Below are 21,832 nucleotides of genomic sequence, written 5' to 3'. Positions count from 1 at the left end.
GACCTGTATGTAACTACGTCATTTAACCACTGGGAAGGCGATTACTATGAGCAGACTGGGAAAAAATGCAGAAAAAATCTGTGAGGGAAAAATGTATGACAGATTTTGACACAGAAATACATGGAACAAAAAACTACAGGACAAGGGTAGAACATTTCACTTATAATACGTTTAGCAGTCAGTAAATATTCTTTTATTTTAGCTTCTAAAATATTGCTGCTAAACTAGTAAGCAGTTTAGTACTGCAAACTTCCAAAATATGAGAGATTTTCTATAGTTCATTTAGAGTTCATTCTATTTTTTTGCCTTTTTATAGGGCAGTACCTTCTCTGGCAAGACAGTTCAAGAGTCTGGTGTTCACTGAAAAAACATCTGACATCCACTGTGTATTAGGCAAGAAGGGGGTCTTTTGTGGCAGAAACCGGCAGGTAGCTGGGTGATGCTGTGTAAATACAGTGCAACGTACAGAGGATTTCTAGCACAAATGGAAAACACAAATGCCTTTTATTGCCATTATGAGCATCCCTGTAAGAGAAACTGCTGTGCCGAAGACCTATGACATGGCAGTCCCAGCCATGTCTCCTATTTTCTTTCTCACCAACAGTATCATCTTGTGTACATTTAAAACCTCATGGTTAGTCATAGGCTTGAGTAATTTTTCATCATCTTCATTTTGTTATTACATTTTGATGGTCTTTAATACCCTTCCTTATAAGCTCAGCCATACCAAAGGAATGTGTCAGCTGCACTTACAGAGTTAAGATTTGCAAGATTCAACTCAGTTCACAAAATGATTGTTTTCTTCTTATTCTGAAGAGCACATGGAAGGAAGAGCATGGGTTTTAACCTGCTCTAGACTGCTAGAGCACGCATCACGGTGTTTAACACACTATAGTGTCAGGCTGCAGAGTCGCTTAGTAAGATGAGGGGATAAATTGTACTATCACGCCTCTTGGGAGTCTGCTTACTGTTTACTGTGTTGTATTCCTCTTGCTAAAAGCATTTATTTTTCTGTTTTAGGAGAGGAAAGCTGTTTGTCAGGAGGGATTTTTGGTATAGAAGCACCCATTTCTGTTGCTTTCTCCAAAATGTTCTATATTTATCCAAAGGATGAAAACATACAAATATACACAAATCTATACAAGCACATGTTTATTAAGTAGGTTAATACACTAGAACAGATTTAAATATAGATATTTAAATACATAAAAAAAGATACATGTATGTAGGCAAATATATCTGTTAAAACAATATCTGTAGACATTAAAGTAACCTCAGTAAAAATAGTTGATTGCATGTTACCATCACTCATGCATGTTAGCTCCCTAAGTCTTAGGGTGGAAGGTTTTAGAAAAAAAAAAAAGAGGAAAAAAAAAGACTTTATGTGACCTTATCCTCATAATGGAGTCATCAAATAACATAGAAGGCCACTTAGTTTCAGCATGTACGTGAGCTGTTATTTTGTTCAGAAACAGAACAGAAATGTTCTTCCACGAAGTATTTTTTTCCTCTGTACTTGTGTCTTTTTGCTTGGCAAAGGATGACCTAATCTTTGCTTTATAGCTTCAGTAATTGAAAAAATAATGGCTTAGCATTTGTGTTTACAGTATGTATCAAAATAAAAGTTTATTTGTAGCGGGACATTGGTAGGCAGGAAATTTCTGATGTTGCTTATATGAATTCCATATTCTTGTAATCTCAACGGGAGTGTTCTGTGATGCAGGATGAACTAAAAAAAAAGGAAGGTAAGCACTGGGTAAATTGGAAATGAAATCTCCTAAAATGTGTATCATTCTGTGACTCTGTAAAAACCTGGATTTTGTAATCTCCAGAAGGAGTCATGAGGGTCGGATCTAAAAATCACACAATCGTCTTCTGTGTTAGCTGTACCACATCCTCAACTTAAAATGGCTTTAGTTTGCCTTCTGAAATAACTTTCTAAATTACTACAGATGGAAAACCAGCTCACTGTATCATGCTGTCTACAAGTCTTTGTCTGGAATAGCCTGTGTTTGTCTGCAGTATAACTTTTAATAAAATATTTAGCCATATGGTATTGAAGGTAGACAGCATGTTCCAGCGCTTTGTTGCATACACAGGCTGGTACGTGCTGTTTCCAACAGGAAAAAAGCCCCTCCTATGCCATTAGAGCCTAAGAGACCTTTGCAGTCATCTAGCTTGTCAGAACAACATTTTTGTTTTAAAAGTCTCAACCATCACCCAATCAGGTCTGAAAACATTAATTTGTAGCACAGCTTGTTTGCTCTTTGTCTGACAGAGATACTCATTTATGTTGACCCAGTTTAAATTTTCTCAAGCATATACATACATACCCATGCCTAAACAGCAATCGCATACCTAGACTAAATAATTTAACTATATTAATGCAAAAGTTTAATCTATGCTACAGGGAAGAAAGTGCCTATCTGCACACAGGCAGATTCAGATCTTCTTAGGCCCTGAGTTCTTCAGTAGACAAGTTATTCTTCATTAGAGTGTATCAGTATCATCCACTTGGAGTCAGAGAGAACATAATTATGCAAAAATAGACAGTTGATTTTGATTATTTGCTTCTGTAAATCTTGAAGTCACTAGACTAATTTTCTTCTCAAAAGATTTTCACTTTACGAATTACTATTTACTACTTATACTTGCAGCCATGTCAGCATTCCAGCCATGTCAAAGCTCTGTCCTGCAAGCCACAGTGCAAGCCTACAAAAAACACGCTTTTCTTGGAAGCATTTAACAGGTAGATATTCTATCCAGTTTAAGTAGGATATAACAAAGAAGACTAATGAAACTTAGGGATGAAGAGCAATGGAAAAAGAAGGATGAAATCAAGAGAAGTAATTGTATTGCTTCCACTGCCTTCCTAAGTAACCTAGCCTACATTCCTTTGCTTTCCCATTTACATCAAATTTATGTTTCTGTTGACAAACTGATGGGTCAAACTGTTACAATTTCAATTTTGAGCCCAGTTATAACAATTATATTCTTATAATTTATTTGTAACTCTGGATCTCTTGTACTTTTAAAGTAATGCTGAACTTCTGACCTAGTTTTCTTGTACTCCTAAAAAAATCAGGGTGGTAGTGAGTGTTTGAACGACACAAATGTGTGCGTATTTGTCAGATTGGCGGGGAGCATATTTTCTTAAATGCATCTAGTACACCATAAGAACATACTGCTTGGTTAGGGACTACATTTTCCAGAGATTATCAAATCTTGTCTAATTGATCCTCTCCGAAGGAGTCCATTTGGACAGTATTTTGTTTTCTTTTGTTTTTTACTTTTCCCTCCATTGACTATTAGCCCTTCTTCTATGGAAGTTAAACAGTTGGGGGTAGTCTTGTGAGAAAGGAATGCTTGTGTCTAAAGCACCATTTACTACACTATGGAAGCAGGAAGGCAACTTGTAAAGACATATGCTTCTATTTTCTTGTCTTTCTGTTTTTGACAGTGCTCGACTATGAGTGTCAGGCTAAGAGCATGCATTTTCCTTCTAAATAGTCATTTAATACATTTCTCAATGAATTAAATTCAGAAGGTTGTTATGATTGATTGGTGACTGGTAGAAATCAGCTAATTAATATTAATCACATTTTCATAAAATAGGTCATTCTTTGGCTAGTCTGTTCCTGTAGTCTGACTGCCACTACAAATCGTATGAACTACACTTGAGTAAAATTTTGCATTTTTAAATACTGTAGGTTTACAGTATTTAAATATGCAAATATTCCAAATATGCAGATATTCCATCAAAAATATACCATGACAAAGAAAGAATTCTAACACATAGGTAAAAACTTAGCTTAAGGAATCCCAAACAGCTATGCCACAGATGGAGGACAGGGTGCTCATTATGATCGTAACATCTCTGGGTAACAAGCATATGGCACTCAGATGGCTGTTGAAGAAGGGTTGGACCCCCTCATTTGGTAGCACAGTTTTGCTAGGAATCATGTTGTCTTTGGTAACTTTCCAAGCTTATGCCTTACTCTTCCAAGGAAAGTACATTTCATTGGCTCACAGAATTAGTACCTGAAGAAGTTTTCCATTCAGAAGGGCAAGGCTGGTATTTCTTTTGTTTGCAATTCGAGATTGTAGCACTGTACGTGCTACACAGCTGCTGTGAAATAGATCAGAAAATTCAACTTCTTTCGTAGTATGAGAAAGTTACCTGACACTATATGGTTCTATACTTTATGTTTTTCTGGTTTAATATCATAAGTTTTCATATGCAAGTGAAAAAATATGTAAAATATGTTCTGTTAATTTTACTACTGAAGAAAAAAGTATGAGGAATCAGTTTCCTGGCATGCCTAAGCCTCAGGTGTCTCTTATGGAACAGATTGTATTTCCTTCAGCATGAGCTCAAAAGCAGACCAAGGACAGTGGTGGAAGCATCATTTATAGCATCTCTGACAGGAAGCTACAGTAAGTTGTCAGCTCTTCAACTTTGCTTTTGCTCCCACTAGGGCGTCTGCAGACTTTTATTCCTTCGAGTTTGGAGGAGGGCAAGTTCAGTTATGTTCTCACAGTTTGCAACATGATGTGGAAAGATTCACTGCTTTCTCAGACTATTTTCAGGAAGCTAATGTATCATTAGTCAGCTAAATTTCATCTATTAGGATAAAGAACTTCATATCATGCAAAAGAAATACCAAAGCCTGTAGCGAAAAAAATTAAACCTGTCAAACATTTGTGTCAATTTACTAGGTGCCTTGATTTTAATAGCTGCATCTGCTTTTCATTACAACTGACTACAGTTGTCATCATCCACACGACTCCTACAGCTCCACCTACAGCTAATTATCCTTCGAGTTGCTGACTCCTGGCAGCTGCCCCACTGCACCTGGTTCTCTACCACCACTGTTATAACTGTTTCTCTTCTCTTCCATCTGTTTCTGAGTGTTGCCTACTCTCTTCAATAGCCTGGATTAGAGAAGGTGAGGAAAGGCTTGCTCAACACAGTTATGCAGAGTGTTTAAGTAATATACAAATAATGGAAATGGATTTGGGCTACATCTTGCTTCTGTGTGGCCTGAGGGCATGGTTTCTATGGTGATTAAAGCACTGACTATGTGTGCAATTAACAATGATTAGTCAGAGAGAAGAATTTGTGCTGTAAAATTAAATTGAAACAGAGAGAGTTCCAAGAGAGAAATAGATCTACTGGTGTCTCCTCCAAGTCAATTGGCTGTAAAAGCTGGTTAAGTGCTTACCAATTCCACTGTCTTGGTGAACTAGGATATTCTGAATTAGAACTGAAAAATGTGTAATTATAAAGTAATACTCTGTAGTGTTTACCTCTTTGCCCGCTGTGATGGACAGAGTTGTATGCCTTAAACAACTTGTTTTACAACTCTGTCTGGAGGAGGGGATGGGTGCTGCACAGGCTTTCAGCTCTGGCTGAAGGAAGAGATAAAAGGGCCTGGGGGGCAGGGCAGAACAATACCTTTGCTGTGCCTTAATTGACTTGATTTGCAATTGGCTGGACAAAGGTAAGTCCTGTGGAGGCAGAACGGTATCTTTTCCTTGGGGCCCACCTACATGTGCAACATCTTTGCAACATAAAGGCATCAACCACCTTGTGCAGAAGTGGGGTCGTACTGTGGACAACACAACTGGGGGGGACCACCAGACACCCCGTGGGAGACCACTGACTCATTTCAAGAACAATCTAAGACTACAAATGTGCAGGTATCCCAATGAGCATGAGAAGCGAGCGGAGGGGGGGAGACAAGAGGGATGTTACCACCCTCTTCTATCTCGCATGCAAATGACCTAAAGTATTTAGAACTTCCTACTTGGGATGCCAGTGGGCACTCACCCGCCACCTGAGGACCGATCCTGCACACAATTTACCAGAGGACAGATCCTGCAAGCAATTTACTGGAGGAGCGACTCTGCAAGGAATTTACCAGAGGACCAACTCTACAAACAACTTACATTGCTGGATCCAAGGGTGGTGATACCTCTTCTTCTCTCTCATATTCTCTATCCTCTTTCTCTTTTCCCCTTTTATCTTTTCTCAGTGCCTTTAGAAACCCAAGACACTTATGACCATGCTACTTTCCCTGTATTAATAAATTGTTCTTAATTCCATACCAGTTATTTGGTGTCATTTCACCTTAATTTACTCCAAGGGATTAATGAACTAGTTGTGACCAGGTCGTAACACATACCCCCCAAGTTTGCATTGCTTCTTTAATAAAAATAACAACATGCTCTAAACTTTTTCTCCCTTTTCCTCTCAAATCAGGCAATCTGAGTCACGCACTCCTTTTTATAGGGTATTTGGTAATGAGTCCCTGAGCTAACAGATCTCGGAGCAGGAAAAAAAAGGTTGCCTGTGGCTACATGTCATATGGTTTTAAGTTTCTCTTTGAACCAGAGCATTATTTCCCATTCTTAAAACTGTGCTGATGCATACATAGTTGTATATACTAAGCTGTGAATGACAGTAGAGTGTTCTCAACACAGATTGCTGTCATTAACTTGAAGCATTTCTAAAAACATGGCAAATCTATAGAACACTCATCTCTTCTTTAATACTCCTACAATTTTGAAATAAAACCCATTCCTTTGATAATGTTAATTTTCATTCAGAAAGAGTGAACAGCTGTCATAATCTGCTGATCTCACCTCCTGTATTGTAAGTCAGGAAAAATATTTCAACTCAAGTAGTAAAGAATAGAAGTGTAAGTCATTATGTTTGACAAAATTATTTATCTTGTTGGAAACTGCTATAGGTGGTGCTGTTTCAGTCTCTTGTCACAGTAACTTGAAGCCTTGGAAATGCACCTTTTCCTTGACGGAGACAAGAGGCTCAAAACCAAACTCTTCCAAACTGAGGTGTGCTTCTTGATGACACCAAAAGGCAGCCAGCAGAGCAACTTGAGCCCTCCTTGCTTTTGAGAACCAACATGGTTTCCAAATACAGGTATTCATATAGACTAGCCTTTGCCAGGCAATATATGAGTAAAACGTCATTCCACGAATGGGAACAAGGGCTGCCAGTTTACATGCTAAGTGCTTCAATACAGTGAAAGTTACTGGGTTTACTACCAAAATACTCCTTGCTTACAGTGCCTGTGATGTCTGTTTCTTTTCACCTTGTACATTTCAGCCATTGATTAAACTTGGAAAGCACAATTTTAGTAGGCATTTCTAAAAGAGGGAATTCTGTCACTTTACATCGACTCGTATGTCTGGCATTGGGACAATACACAGCATTATTTCTCATCGTGAATAAGAGAGAAGACAACAAATTACTGGTCCAGAGGCTCTTTCTGTAGAGCACAGATATATTTCCCATCACTTCAGAGAAAAGGTGAAAGTAAATAAACAGGTTGCTTTGCAACTGTGTAATATAGGCTTTTCTGTATCTGCAAGTGCATAATATCTTGAAATAATAGGTTGCTGTGTTCTGTAGGAAAACAGTGGATTGCCAGTATAAAATGTAAAGTTCAGAGACAACCACAAGTCTGACACTTGGATTTCTCTTCTAAACACCCACATGTGAACAGTACACCGACTGCAGTCATTAAGCATGTGATTACTTGAGCTGCACTGCTGCTGGAGGTGGGAAAGAGCTCAGGCTGGCTCTTCACAGTCCCTTTAAGCTGACCTAGGTGATAGTTACCACCAAAAGGGGTCATTACACTGTCCCTGCGAACACACACCTACCTTGAGCTGTGTATTCCTCCTACTTCTCCTCTGCTTGGGTGAGCTGCATGAGGAAGCTGTTTTCGCCAAGATATTCCTGGGAAGATCACTCCAGCTCCTCCCTCCTTTGCTCTTGGCTATGCGGTCCTGCCTTTCTTCCCTGGTGCTCATCCAGGACTTGGCTCAGTCAGTTTAACTCACTAATCAACAGAAGGTAACTTCTGAGACTTTGCTTTCATGATTTTCTCAGATTTTAGAAAGTTGGATCAGCTCCTGGAAGGGCAGTGGCAGAGAGTACTGGAACTGGCACAGGTGACAGTAGTGGGAGCTGGAGTTCCCCACATGGCAGTGATGAACCACTGTCTTCACTGCTCTTAAAGTCCAGCTGTGAATCCTCCAATTGTCACTGGAGCTCAGGTGTTTTTAGACCCTTATAAGAGGCATAAGCCTTCTGAAGCTTAGTTCTTCAAGCAGGAGGTATAAGCAAGCATATTTACTCATCATGATAGTTCATTTGCGTTGAGTTCTACAGACGAAGTTGTTTCTACAGACAGTATAAACCATAAGAGGACACCAATGCCCTTCTCTGGCTTACCTTGGCCAATGGTTTAGCTAAGGTGAGATTCACATCAACAGCAAGACACCTTAATTAACAAATATATTTGGTGTCTGAATGTGAGCAAAATGTCCATGCTCCCATTCTAGTCTGAAAAGTGGAGAGCCCTAATCAGCTCACCTAAAGCAGTGCACCTGTATCTGGCCAGCTAAGTAGCTTTTTAGACTGTTAACTATAATGGTAACTGAGACCTACCTGACACAAAGGTATTATATTACCGGAGCTGTTTTCTTCCACTGAGGATCAATTAAACTGCCAAAACATGGGCATCTACCATCATTCAGGCCTTTAGGTAAGACAGAATCTACACAAGACCTGTGCTGTTCTGGACCAGCACCTGGAACCTGATTACATATCATAAACGGCACTGGACATCTGTGTAGAGGAACTGAATCACACCCTGATTCCCTTGGGAGGAAGGGGCTTACCCTTGTCTAGTTGGATTCCTCCAACAGCTCCCTCCCTACCTCTAGAGAGAAGAAAGGCAGTGGTAAATTACTAAGTTACACACTGGGAGACGTTCAAGATACGGCATTTTCCATAGAGACAGACTATCTCACATTTCTGACATTTCATATTTCATATACTGCTAGGTTTTAACTATCACTATGAGTTAACTATCGAGGTTTGTCAGAACGTTTGATTTGTGGATTCAACTGTAGGTGTAAATCTTGAACTAGTGCAGCTTATTTATTTGCAACCACAGGCTGTTCCAGCCAAAGGTAAACTGGTCTGCTAAATTAGTAACACGTCTTGGCCAGTTCTGGGTACAGCGTGTCCTATCTCCATCTACAAATTTAGGACCGTGCTTCTATTTTTAACTATATACATATCAATCAGTGAAAATACTGATCTCATTAGGCATTGTTTCTGTTCTAAGGAAAGCTGCTTTCTACTTTATTCAATGAGAAATACTTGCTTTCTCCTAATAAAATCTCAATTTTCCGTAAAAAAATTAATTATCTGCAATAAAACACATTGTGTCAGGACAGATCAAAGACAATACATTTATTAAACTTTGAGAAAAACAAACAAAACACTGACATAAGGGAAGTTAAATAGAAACTGAAAGACACATCTTCTGACCGGCGTATAATGGCTTGTGTGACCAGTAAAGTACCAAAATGACATTCTGAGCTTGATTGAGGTATTTAACTATTTTTGGCAATAGAAACAGTAAGAAACTTCTTCCAAACACACACATAGGCATTACTTGCATTAGTGTCTATCAATCATCTATGAAATTTTATATGAAACTAAATAATGTAGCTGTTAGAAAAATATAGCAGCAAATTAGCAGAATATCTAATGCACATTTACCATAAAGTACATGCTAAACTTAAAAATCCCACCCAATAGTTGGGCCCGGTCCTGTAGCCCTTGGTCACAAAGAGAGCATCAGTGAGTTCAGTGGGAGACATCCTGAGCAGGACCTGCATTCACTGCACTTCATACACTTCTGTTCAGGTCAGAGAAAAGAAAAGAACATCCCCATTTATTTTCTAAGAAGAACTCTGCTATGATGAAACCATGGCCTAGGAACGTAACTTCTGAAGCAGTAATAGCTCATGGCAACGCTCCATCAAGTTCTTAATATACGTAAGAACAAAGAGAGCCTTCCCATTGTGTTTCAGTTTTCTTTCCTTTCCTTCTGAAAGTCTGTCTAACGCGGTCAGAGCAGATGCTGTTGGGCTGCAAAAACAAAAAACACTTTTGAACAATACTGTATTTGATTCCTTTGCTCCACTGAAGTCTTTTAATCCCCTTCTGTCTTTAAAAATGAACTGCTGGCTAACTCCTGAAGTCCTTATTTTATTTTTTTAATCACGACTTTATGTGGCACAAACTAATAAATGTAGTGATACCTTTGGCTGTAGGAGGGCTTCAGAAGTTGGTCAAATGTGAAGAGATTATGCTGCTAAGTCACCGGAGCTTATTCATGTGTTCTCAAAAATTTTCAGTGAAAGTATAGTCGCATGATGTTTAATACTGTGGTCAACAAAATTTTGCTTATAAAAAAGTGTATTATTAGCATTAACCAGAATCTGATGAAGAACAGAATAATTTGCCCAAATATTTTGTATATTTTAAAGTTTTCTACAAAACCTTAAATTGAATGTATATTTCTATATTAGTTACCATAAGAAAGTAATAGAATCAGTTACTTTAAGTTTCTATAATATTTCAAAATTTCCCTACACATTTCTTTGGAGGTATAAAATGGCTTTGTAAAAATCTATTTTTTCTTTCTGCTGCGAACAAAACTTTTATAAAACAGAAAACTCCTTTTTAAAATTGCAGCAATTACATTCCTTAGATGGGTCATCATAATTGAACTACAGTGTTTATAGTGTAATAGAAAACATTTATGTTTTTATGACTAAAATATTAAAATATATTTTATTAATTTATATAAATCAAAATAATGTGTTATTTATTCAAACTACTTTTGTTTTTTCACCTGTATGTTCAGTTCCCAATTATTGATACAAAAATCTCTGCCAACAGCACAGTTTTTACTAAATTCTTAGACTTTAAACCACCAGATTTTTAGCTTTATCAAAATGCATGATTCACTGTACATTAAACACAGTAATTTCAATGTTTAGTATCACAAAAATCATCACCCACAAGAACAAGACAGTCACTGCTAGTAAAACAGTCTCAAGACAAATTCATAGATAATATTTACAGAACACAAGAGGAATATTTCAATGAATATTTTATGTTGCGACATTTCAGATAAAATTGTAAGAACCACGAGAAACTTTTAGACTTCATTTTGGTTTCAGCATACAAGCCTGAGCTGACTCTGCTGTGAAATACTGCACACATCTAGTCAAAGAAGAGCTACGGCATGATTTTGTTCAGCTGGTCTGTGCTCACATAGCCACAAGACACGTTGAATTCCTTGTCTGGCACAGGCAGTGCAGTTGCATTGAGCACAAGGCCTTGTGGAGAGTGAACAATATGAATAGATGTATAATCTGGGACAGGCATCTCTGAACTTGGGGTTTCTGCTGTTGAAGCTCCAAGATTGAGACCGGTAGTGGTAAGGCTCTCTGTGGTGAAGTAAGCATCCTCGTTACAGCTTTGCTCCTGAACACACGGCTCATCCTCTTCGTGGGAAGTCACAGCAATACATTTTTTCACATCTGCCTCACAGAAGTAGGCGTTGTCCATGGCGAAGTTTTGTTCTGTGCAGCCTTCACACTGTGCTCTCCCCACCTTGGATTTCTGCCCTGGCGAAAGTACAACACTGCCTGCTGGAGTAATATCACTCACTTGCGCATAAAAGTCAGTATTTGTCAATGAATTCTGGTTACTTAGCTGGGTATGGACCGGTGGACTAGCTGAGTCAATGCTGTCTGCAAAAGGTGGCCATGGCTGGCGATTTTCGGACTGAGTACTCATATGCAGCTGTTGGGTGTCTGTGTCAGCAAGGCTTGGAAGTGACTCATCATTATCTTTCCTATCAAGGCACAAGAGATCCTCTTCTTTGTCAGTTACCTTTTTGAACTGATCAGTATCAGAGATGGCATCACATGTGTCGCTTGCACTGAAGTCTGTCTCTGGAATATCTGGTTCACAACAACTAGCCCGTCCAGAATCATCATCCTTTGCTCCCAAGCAACTGTGTGATTTCAGATGAGCTTCACTCAGGAGCCTGTCGGTATCTGAGACTCTGTTCTTTTCATCAGGGTCTTCTATGTCCAGCTCAATAAATTCAACCCACAAGTCGTCATTGTATAGCTGTGTCTTGTAGTTGTCATGGCTGGCTAAGACGGAGTTCACTTCATCTAGCTTTCCTTTCTATAAAGCAAGAAAAAATCAATGTTATAAAGGAAATAATACAAATGCCTGTGCTTTTAATGATATTAACTTAAGGAAAAGTAACTATAGCTGATGTAATAATTGCAAGGGATTTTTCTATTATTTTATGAAAACTAATTCTCTGGCAACTCCCCTCAAGTCATAATTTTTTCCTACAAAATTTTTCTGCCTCGGAGAACAACTGTCACCTGCTACTCCTACAATGATTCCCGCTGTAGATTTTAGAGCACAATATTACCTTCAAGAGATCCGGGTCAATCCCTTTAATCTTTGGAACTGGCACAGGAGGAAAAATCAGCATTTTTAACCTGGAAAAAAAAATGATGGCTTTTAATTGACAGTGGTCCTTTTTGAGGAAGTAAGAAAGAACAGAGCCTTATATTGCATTTATATTTAATTACTTCAAAACTGAGATGTTTGAAGATTCAATTTCAAATAATTCTAAGGAAAAGAATGATTGTTTTCTCTCATTGCAAACAAAACCCTGGGTTTTCTGCAGCCTTCTTTGTTGAAATCACGTGCATTTCTGTGGGAATCCATTTGGGAGTCCGGTCTTTGACAATCTAGTGCTCTATAGAAAGAGAGTAAATTACTAGAGCTCTCTCAATAGTTTCCCTTTTTACATCATTTTCAAAGAAACCTGCTCCAAGCCTCAGTGTGCAGAGTGACTTTCCCAAATGTTTTCCCAATAAATTTAATCAGGGGAATAGAAAAGAGCAGTTGGTGAAAAGAGTGAATTACTTTAGAACCAATAAATAAAACAGAAACACAACTGCAAAAATTTAGGCTAGTATTTTGCCATCTCTATGACACTTCTGTTTTCTGAATTATTAAAAAGTAATATAGAGTAACGACAGGGTTTTACCCTTGTAGAAAAAGGACTAGTAACTTGCTTACGCATGTACATACTGTGGAAATATATATTATTCTAATCCTTCATAAAGTGCATTTCTAATTCTTTGAGGGGGTAAAAAAAAAAGAAAACCCAAATAGGAGGATGATTTTCCATTAATAATAATCCAACAATAGCAGGTCATGCCTGTCTCCTCCATTTTACCTCCCTGCTTCTTTTACAAACTGATAAATTGTAGTTCCCAAAAGGAAAATTCAGCATTCTCTTTATACTGTGTTACTTGCCTATTTTAGAAAGTAAGCTATGGGAATGGTAGATCCAAATCCAAGTATTAGTTTTGCTGCATTGTTAGTGACCTTGGTGAGGTCCAGAGAGGGTCAGGAGTCTTAAGGAGGGCTAGAGAGAAATTTAGGCACCTTCTGCTTAACTATGGAAGGCTGAAATTCCCCAGATGTTTTTGTTTTTTCTGGCAGACCCTCAAAGTTCTGCCCAGCAAGCCTCAATGAGAGCCAGAAATCCAGTAATTTTCCACCTCATCCCTGGAGGGGCGGTGTTAGCTGTGCACTGGCTGGGCTTTCAGGGTACCCGTTTAAGACTTGCACTTACAGTTGAATCCACAAATCAGCTGTTCTGACAGGATTGGGCACTGCTTCTAACGAAACAGACAAAGGATTTTACCACTCGCGGCCTGGAGAAATCATTCAGGAGGGAGAACTATGCTCTGCTCCTTTCTTAGCCTTGCATAAATCAAGCCTGCATCTCTCAACTCTAAAAAGTATGGCCTAACCCTATGGCATCTGTCCTAGGGAGCCTGGTTCAGATCTTGTGAGATCAGAATTGAGGAAAATATGAATTGGTATCTTTTCAGATGTGAAGGAAACCAAGCCTGGGTATTTTGCATCATGGAAAATCTATGCAGCCTGCTCCTCTGCAAAGACATTGCCACTTCCACCACCATGTGCACCAGTTCGAAGGAAAGGGTGCAGGCCCACAGGTCCAGAAAAACTTTCCAGATGAAGGGTCCTCAGTGGAGAAAAGCCTCCTCCAGCAGTCATGATTAGGATGGAAGATATTAATAAGCTCTGATCAGAGACATGATTCAGCCCTCAAGATCTTCTGTGACCAAGCCACTCCTTCCTCAGCATGCTGACTTTAGTGAGCTCCTGGTCCCACGTGCGAGTTGTTCTTGCCCCATTCTGACGCATCAAGCTTTTGTCACGCATTGTATCAGGAGCCTTGCTCTTAACTCTGGGACCAGGATGCTGTGGCAAGGAGTGGCTTCCTGAAATTAAGCTCTGCCAAAGCATAGTGCTGCTTGCCTAAGTTATTTTTTTAGAGTTGCTCCAACTGCACCATATTGTTTTTATTTCAATGACTTGTCCTTATGCTGGTATGTGCAGAACACCTCAGTGTTCATTTTCAAACTGTATATACAAGACCGCTGACAACATGCATGTGTGCACTGGGACTTGACCATGGTGTTGCTCCACAGTCTAGGACAGTACTGGTACGACATCCAAGTGGAATTATTCTGCCAAGACCTATCCCTGAACACACATTTTAGGGGATGAATTAACTTTGAGACCATTTTGTCATTTTTATAAATGTCATTGTTCCATTTTTATAAATGACACAATTTTATAATTTTTATAAATTACACAATCCTGTGCTTTGTTTTATTCCTGTTATTTATAGAAGCTGCAGTCTATCCACGGAGACCAAATACTCCCCTATGACTCAAGCTTTTTCCCTTGGCTCGATGAAGAAATAGTCAGAGATTAGTGAAACAGTCTAGGAACAAAAACAAATATATAGGCATACGTTTATGTGAAACTTTTCAACAGTATGTGGGTAAAAATAATATTTACAAAATTTGAATGGACTAAAAGAACAATCGTGTTTGAAGCCTAAGTAAATTAACTATGTAAATACTGTAGAATAAAATGTTCTGTAATCTAAAAGGAAGAGGAGGTGTCAACCTAATCAGATTCCCACAGCTGAAGGTCCAGTATGTACATATGCCAGCATCCATGTAGCTTACGAGAAGTCAACAATCCTCAAAATAGTTTCTAGCCCCCTAGATTTGAAACAATTGAAGCACCCTATTTTTTAAGCCACAAGCACATAAAATCTGACAAATAAAAACTCTCTACCTTGGTTGTTTAGACAGCAGGATTAAGATCACTGTTACAGCCAGCCCACATGCTCCAAAGATAACAACTAAGAACCATGGAAACTCAATTTCTGAAACAACAGAACAAAAACGTGTTAGCAAGAATGTGCATCTCTATTGCATCTTTAATTTCAACCTTCTCTTCCACCACCAGAGGATTCCAAAGTGGTAAAAACTGATAGGAGAATTTTTGGTTCCTTAAATGTGAAAGTTCTATATTAAGCACAAATAAAAACACCCTTTATGTCCCAATAGTTTCCATACTGTATTTATGAGTCCACTGAGAACCCTTGCAAAAACAGACTGAGTTTTTAAACAGAAACAGGATCTTAGTACAGACAATATATGTAGCAAAACCAGCCATGAGGAACAGACCTGACGGCATATAATACTGCAGACCATGTTACAGCTTGTTCGCCTAAGCTGAGACAACGTTATTAATAGCATACTAAATCATAGGCAAACAATTCTTCTCTCACAGTGACTAAAATATGGTGGTGTCAAAAAGCATACTACTCTTTCTAAAAGCCGAACATTAATTATGTTGTGAACTATCAACTGAAAAAAAAGGTGTCCCTTTTGTTTACCTTGCAGGTGACTACAAAGAATTTAGGCCATTGAGAAATGCAATTTGGTAGGAATGAAGAACAATGCTGACAAATGAAATGTTTTTTTAAATACTGGCAATTTCATTATACTTAAGCTGACAACTGTAGAATACAAAGTATAGAGAAATTTATTCTGGCTGTAGTCTTAGATTCTTCTCATTTGTTTCCAACTTTAAGTTTTCTGTACAAACTTCACTCAGTTTTTGGGCCAAGGAATAGTGGACAGAAAGCTTTAGAATTCTACACATGAACATAAATATACACCTTTTTTGGGGGAAAAAAAAAAACATTCAGGTACCAGTTTTAGCCCTGTGCTCCCACTTTAGATTTTGACTGGACGTGTTTTCAGGTGTGAGTGAAGTCCTATCTGGATATGTCTGTGTTAGGTCCCTCTTTTAATGGAGAACCAGTAACTCCTTGTCATGTCAGTGAGACCTGCAAATGTCCAGCAGCTGCAAAAAGTTAGCATATTGCATTTGAATTTAACCACTTTAAATTTTTAATACACAGAAAATATAAATTTTAATTCTGTGTTCCTAAAGGTGATAAACAAAACAAGCAAGAATAAATTCTCAGTGAAATCAGACCACTGCTGCTGTGTGAGATATATGGATATGGAACAACTTGCAGAATCTGGGTTGTAGTGACTGAAGAACACTGTGCTTGCAGGATGGCCTTAGATTTTCATATTATTTTAATTGTGTTCATATGAAAACCTTGACAACTTAATGCAGCTGGGATTAATAAACTAATGCCACATGTCCATTAGGAATGAAAATGAGTAATATGAAGAGTTAAAAAGGGGAATCTAGCAAGATTTTGAAAGATAATAGTTATAGGTGGTTTTATTTAATACCTTCACCAATACCCTAGAAAATGAAGTGAAGCATCTTGTTAAAATAATTTGCTGAAGAGCTCATATTTTGAAGCGTTAATTTAGTAGCTCAGACCTGAGAATGCTTTACGAAAAGGCACTGTCTCATTCTTTTAATAGGAAAAATGTGGTGCTCAATGGCTGTTTCTTCTTCTCCCTTTAAAAGCACTTTAAAAACAAGTACAAGACAGAAGCAAGAATCAGAAAAACACTCACTGTCTTTGATAATATTGGGCAGACCAGAAAAACACATCATTCTGATAACAAATATAGCCAGCAGTATAACACTTTAACAGAAGTGACAATTCTTCTCTGCACTACTGGAGTGCTCATTTTAGACAATGAAGTATGAGATTTAACTGTATTTTAGGTTTTATAAGAAGTGCAACATCAGTTATTATTTCCAGTTCTTATAGCTATCTGTATTTTTGCTCTCTGGTGAGCGGTGAAACAGTCTTTCTGAGTTTATTTCTGAACTTGTATATGGAACTTGTACATTCTCAATCTCACCAAATAATTTTCATGTAGTAGGCTGAATCATCAATCTATTCAAGCATACAACATCAATGGTATGGAGAAAAAAAACTCCAACACCACTGAAAATACAAAAAGCATGATTATAAAAACACTTTGCTGCACTTCACTTATTTACCTTCAGCACAATGAACAAATTCAATGCCTGCTTGAGAAAAAGATACATAAAGGATTTCACTGAACTCCCCAAATTTTTCAGAGGTACGTTGTCTTGATCGGACTCGTATCTCATAATCTCTTCCCATCTTCAGAGAGTACAGTGGAACCATTGTTGAGAGCCTGGGTTCTAGCTGTAAAGACAGAAGGACTGTGATTAATTTGTTTGAATTGTACTGGCAATGTTATACTCCTTGATTTCAGAAATAAACATTTGTTACTTGGAACTGTAAGGATACCACAAGAACAGTTCAGAGAAAATTCACACCATTTACTTTTGACTTACTAGCCATCAGGCTTTGCTGTGATTCAGGGGACCCAAAGTGGAGAATCCAAGCTCTCTGTAAATACAGTGAAGAAAGGCACATGCCTCCCAGTTACATGCCACCAGTTACATTACACCACCCAGTAGGTGGTGTGAATATCTCCCACTGATCTTATAAAGCTGTAAATCCTTGTTACTGTTATAACACAACATTACTGACTTCACAATGCCAAAAACCTTGTTAAAATAACATGGGTGTCTTAAAACTAGTGCAATCTCCACACAGAATTAATTTTAAGAAGGAAAATGATTTAAAGGCCTTCTAAGCAGATGTATTGCATCTTACAAATGTATTTATTTGGGTAACACTTCATAGCTCCCAAAATCTTCGACTATATATAAAATGTGATAACGGAGACTGTCTGAGAGCTGGCATCAGATTGTCGGTCTTGAAACTTCTGTATTAAGTATTAACTGCAACATACCTAGATACTGCCACATATCAAACTATGTAGGAAGTCACATTAGAGGTCTTAGTATGTGAAATCTCTCTCTTCTTCTATTATTCCTCTACAAATAAGTATTTTATCTATCTCCAACAGCCCAACAAAAGTACATAAAAATAAGGAAAATATGCTCAAAATAGAAATCGATGTGGCAGATGTTATGTTCTACTTTTACTTCAGAATCAAGGATGATACTGGCAAAACTCATCATGAGCTAAGAATTAAAACACCTGGAAAACGGCAGCCACTGGGGATTTGAAGGAAGCCTCAACAATATAATCCTATAATCACTGCAGCTGCATAATCTAAACTTGAGACATGTTCTGTTGGTAGCTATGATCTGTGGAGTTCTCTGATGCCTGGTGCCTCCAGATTCAAGTGCTCTGAGAACCATCCAGTCAGGTCTTGGAGGAGGCAGTGATCCCAGACAGACTGCTCTTCTCTGCTAGTGGTTGAGCACAAGATCGTGGAGAACCCTTGCTCCACACCACAAAGGTTTTTAACATGTGAAGACTATCCAGTTGGAAAATGTTGGGAAGGGAATACAATATATACTAGTCCAGATTACTCATTTCATGCTATGAAACCACAAAGAAATAGTACACTAAAGTGTTACAGAATGGTGGTTTTTTTTCTTTTTTCTTTTTTCTGAGACAATTAGTGGAGATTCTTAGGGATGCTGGACCACACAAAATTCTATGCACTCCAAAAAATGATGGCACTTCTAAAAAGCAGTATGCAGGGTAAATTAGAGCCCTGAAATAGGTAAAATTACTGTAGCTGTGTACTTGAAATTGCAAGAGTTGCTAAAGAACACATAATTGATTAATGGGCAGGACATCTCTAGTCCATCAATGAACTAACAAAAATTTATGTAGGACACCCGGATGGAGCAAGATGTATAGACTGGGGAGGGTTCAGCATGAACTGAATAGATGAATAGCATTTGTCATATGGATTAAATCAATTAAAAGCCATATGAGACAGACATGATAGAAGATAACTAATAAAAATGCATGACAGCATACAGCAAACTCATTTAAAGTATGTGAAGGGAAGCTTGGAACCAGGCCGCTGGTTTGCTGGACTTACTGCATGCTGTTCAGTCAGCGTACGCAGTGATGCTTGTGATTGCCATACTGAAGAAACGTGTGACAAACCTGCTGTCATGCTGAGCTGTGTGACTGCGCTGCCCGCATGAGCCTGGCCCTGTAAGAGGGGGTTAACACAGACTTCGGAGCAACTGCTTGCCACTAGTCAGCTGGAGCCCGCGGGACACTGAGAGTGCCTACTGGGATGGGGGCACCAGAGGCAGAGGCTGGCTCAGGCACGGCAGGCAACACAGCAACCAAGGCAATGGCTTTCACCAACTTTAACAGAAAAATGGCAAAAACTGGGAGATGGGCAGTACCGGGGAAAGGTTCAGAGCTACCCCGGGTAGGCAGAGCACAGGGCTGGTCACCCATACAGCACATGGAGATATTAGGCTGTGTATCCAGTGCAGTGGATATACAGAGAGATGAGTTTCACATCCCTCAAACTAGTAAGCCCCATATCTCAGTCACAGTGCTGTATGGACACAACGATGGTGTTCAGCTCTGGAGTTAGTACTCCATGCTTCTCTGTCTTAGGTGCACTTCACTGCAGTGTGAAATGGACCTTTTCCATCAAAAAAATTTCAACAAAATAATGACAGCCAGCAGAGTCCTCCCTGGTCCAGCCCTCTGCACTGAGGACTGGGCTGTGATCACCAATTTCATCCCATAATTAGGTGGATCTAAGCCTGGGTTGTTTAGGTTTTTTTAAATAAGTCAAAAGATCATGCCAATCTAAAATACGATAAATAACTGAAGGAAAATTAGACTTTCAAGATTCCCTATCAGATATACATTTTTAGGCACTTCATTGACAGACACTTCCCTACGAAGTCATCGTTCTTCACTATTGCTCAGATGATGTGTGTTTTCACACCTTGTTTGAAAAACACAGCAGCCTTCACAAGGTCCATATAGCTAGTGCTAGTCATGACTAGTAAACTTGGACAGACATAAGAGGGGACAGAATTTTAGTCTAGTGAATGTAATGGGCAACACTTCAAGATAAGAGGATAGAATTCTAAAAAAGATACCCAGCAAGGAGCTAATAACAATGATGAAATTTTTTCAAACTGTGAGCCAGATTACATACATGAACACCCCCTATATGAGAGTGGGGATTTTATTGTTTTTAGGAAGTTTCTCAGAAGATAATTTTGATCCTCTTATCACTATAACTTACTGTTATAATACTTTATGAATTAATGTTTTAGTTCTCTTTCAATTCATAAGTTATCTATTTTCAATTAGTAAATGGATTGAAGAAAAAGAATGCTATAAAGGAAAAATCAAACCAGTTCATCCCAAAACATTTAAAATATTACAAACAAGTCTCAGTAAGAGGGAGACTCAGTACAATTTAAGTGCTATAAATTAATTTTGTATCAGTTTTTTGTATCAGTTATATGTACGAAGCATTATGGTATATTCAAGCAGTCAAAGATTATCCTTTGTGTAAAAAACTACTAACAACAGTATAACTAGAGGTTTATCTCTTTACTGCTTCAACACTCATTACAGAAGATATTTGTAGCAAAGAATGCAAAGAGTGAAATCGTTGCTCCAATGCTGTTATTCAGAGTTTTGCTATTGTCTTAGGCAAGACCAAGATTTTGTTCAGAAATTTCTCTTTTGTGCTCTGATAGTGGCTCAGGGAATTATTCCATGTTTGTGCTTTCAAGCTGAAAGGCACAATAACATACAATATACACAGCTGCAGTACAACATAATCTATAGTACTACTTTTCTTGAGGCAAATACAAAATTCAGTAATTCCTTATCTGTTTTCTGAAAGAACCACTGATCTTCAAACCTTTGCTCTCCTGAGGAGAACTATTCTCAAGGCATGCTGGAGTTATTGATGGTACTGGAGCATGAACAAAGCTTTATTAGGGTATTTATATGATCAATACCTAAAGGCTTATAAAAAGACCCCGTGCATTTTTAGAGGTATCCATACTGCCACCTGCTTTTGTAAATCCCATAAATAATCTGCAGATTTTCAAGTTCTCCAGGAGTATTTATTTACTACCTAAACTTAACTAATTTTGTAGGCTTTAAAATATACAGGCTGTACAGTAACTATAGCTTAAACCAGCACAGAGAGAAATTCAGACAAGTATTAGGAAAAAGTTATAGACATTACAGGCCTGTTTGGCTGTAGACTTACTAAAAGGGAGTAGGATAAACAGAAAATGCTAACATTGAGAAGGATCAGAGGTGAGGAGGGGTCCAAGATCTTTCACATATGAAGGCAAGCAAAGGAATCTGACTATGTTTCAATTGGTAAATTTGCCTTTTGTAGATTAAGACAAATTCATAACAATATTATCTGCTTCCCTTCTGTTAGTTAACTCAGTTCGTGTTAATAAGAAAGCAAAGGAAAGGTTCTGCTCTGAAATTATGTTCTTATTGCACTGAACTGGTATTCAGGAAGAGTTCTCCATATGCAAATATGCCTTAACACACTGGCACTTAGCCTATGCATTCAGGTAAGCTAGGTACAATTTTTTCCCCATAATAGGAAAACTAACTACATGAGAAGCCAAGTGATTTTCAAAAAGAAAACCTAAAAGATTTGGAGTATATATATTTTATATTTTCATAGACTATCCATATAGTCACAAATTTCCCATTGCTGTCTGGTA

The 21,832-nt window shown here is 38.2% G+C and overlaps 1 protein-coding gene across 8 annotated transcripts in view; it reads right to left on the bottom strand.

Annotated features, from left to right (window-relative positions):
* Positions 1-9,265: 9,265 nt before the first annotated feature.
* The window catches only part of GHR (growth hormone receptor), a 134,468-nt gene continuing 121,901 nt past the window's right edge, over positions 9,266-21,832 (bottom strand). For all 8 annotated transcript variants that reach the window (XM_068424128.1, XM_068424130.1, XM_068424123.1 and 5 more), the window contains 4 exons: positions 17,282-17,453; positions 15,128-15,218; positions 12,360-12,429; positions 9,266-12,100 (listed from right to left, as the gene is read on the bottom strand). In XM_068424128.1, the coding sequence (XP_068280229.1) occupies positions 11,138-12,100; positions 12,360-12,429; positions 15,128-15,218; positions 17,282-17,453 (1,296 nt within the window). In that variant the 3' untranslated portion in view covers positions 9,266-11,137. The remainder of the gene's footprint in view (positions 12,101-12,359; positions 12,430-15,127; positions 15,219-17,281; positions 17,454-21,832) is intronic.

This window comes from Nyctibius grandis, chromosome Z (assembly GCF_013368605.1).
Source record: "Nyctibius grandis isolate bNycGra1 chromosome Z, bNycGra1.pri, whole genome shotgun sequence".
In the NCBI taxonomy this organism is placed as follows: Eukaryota; Metazoa; Chordata; class Aves; order Nyctibiiformes; family Nyctibiidae; genus Nyctibius; species Nyctibius grandis.
This window is presented reverse-complemented; position numbering and strand designations above follow the sequence as displayed.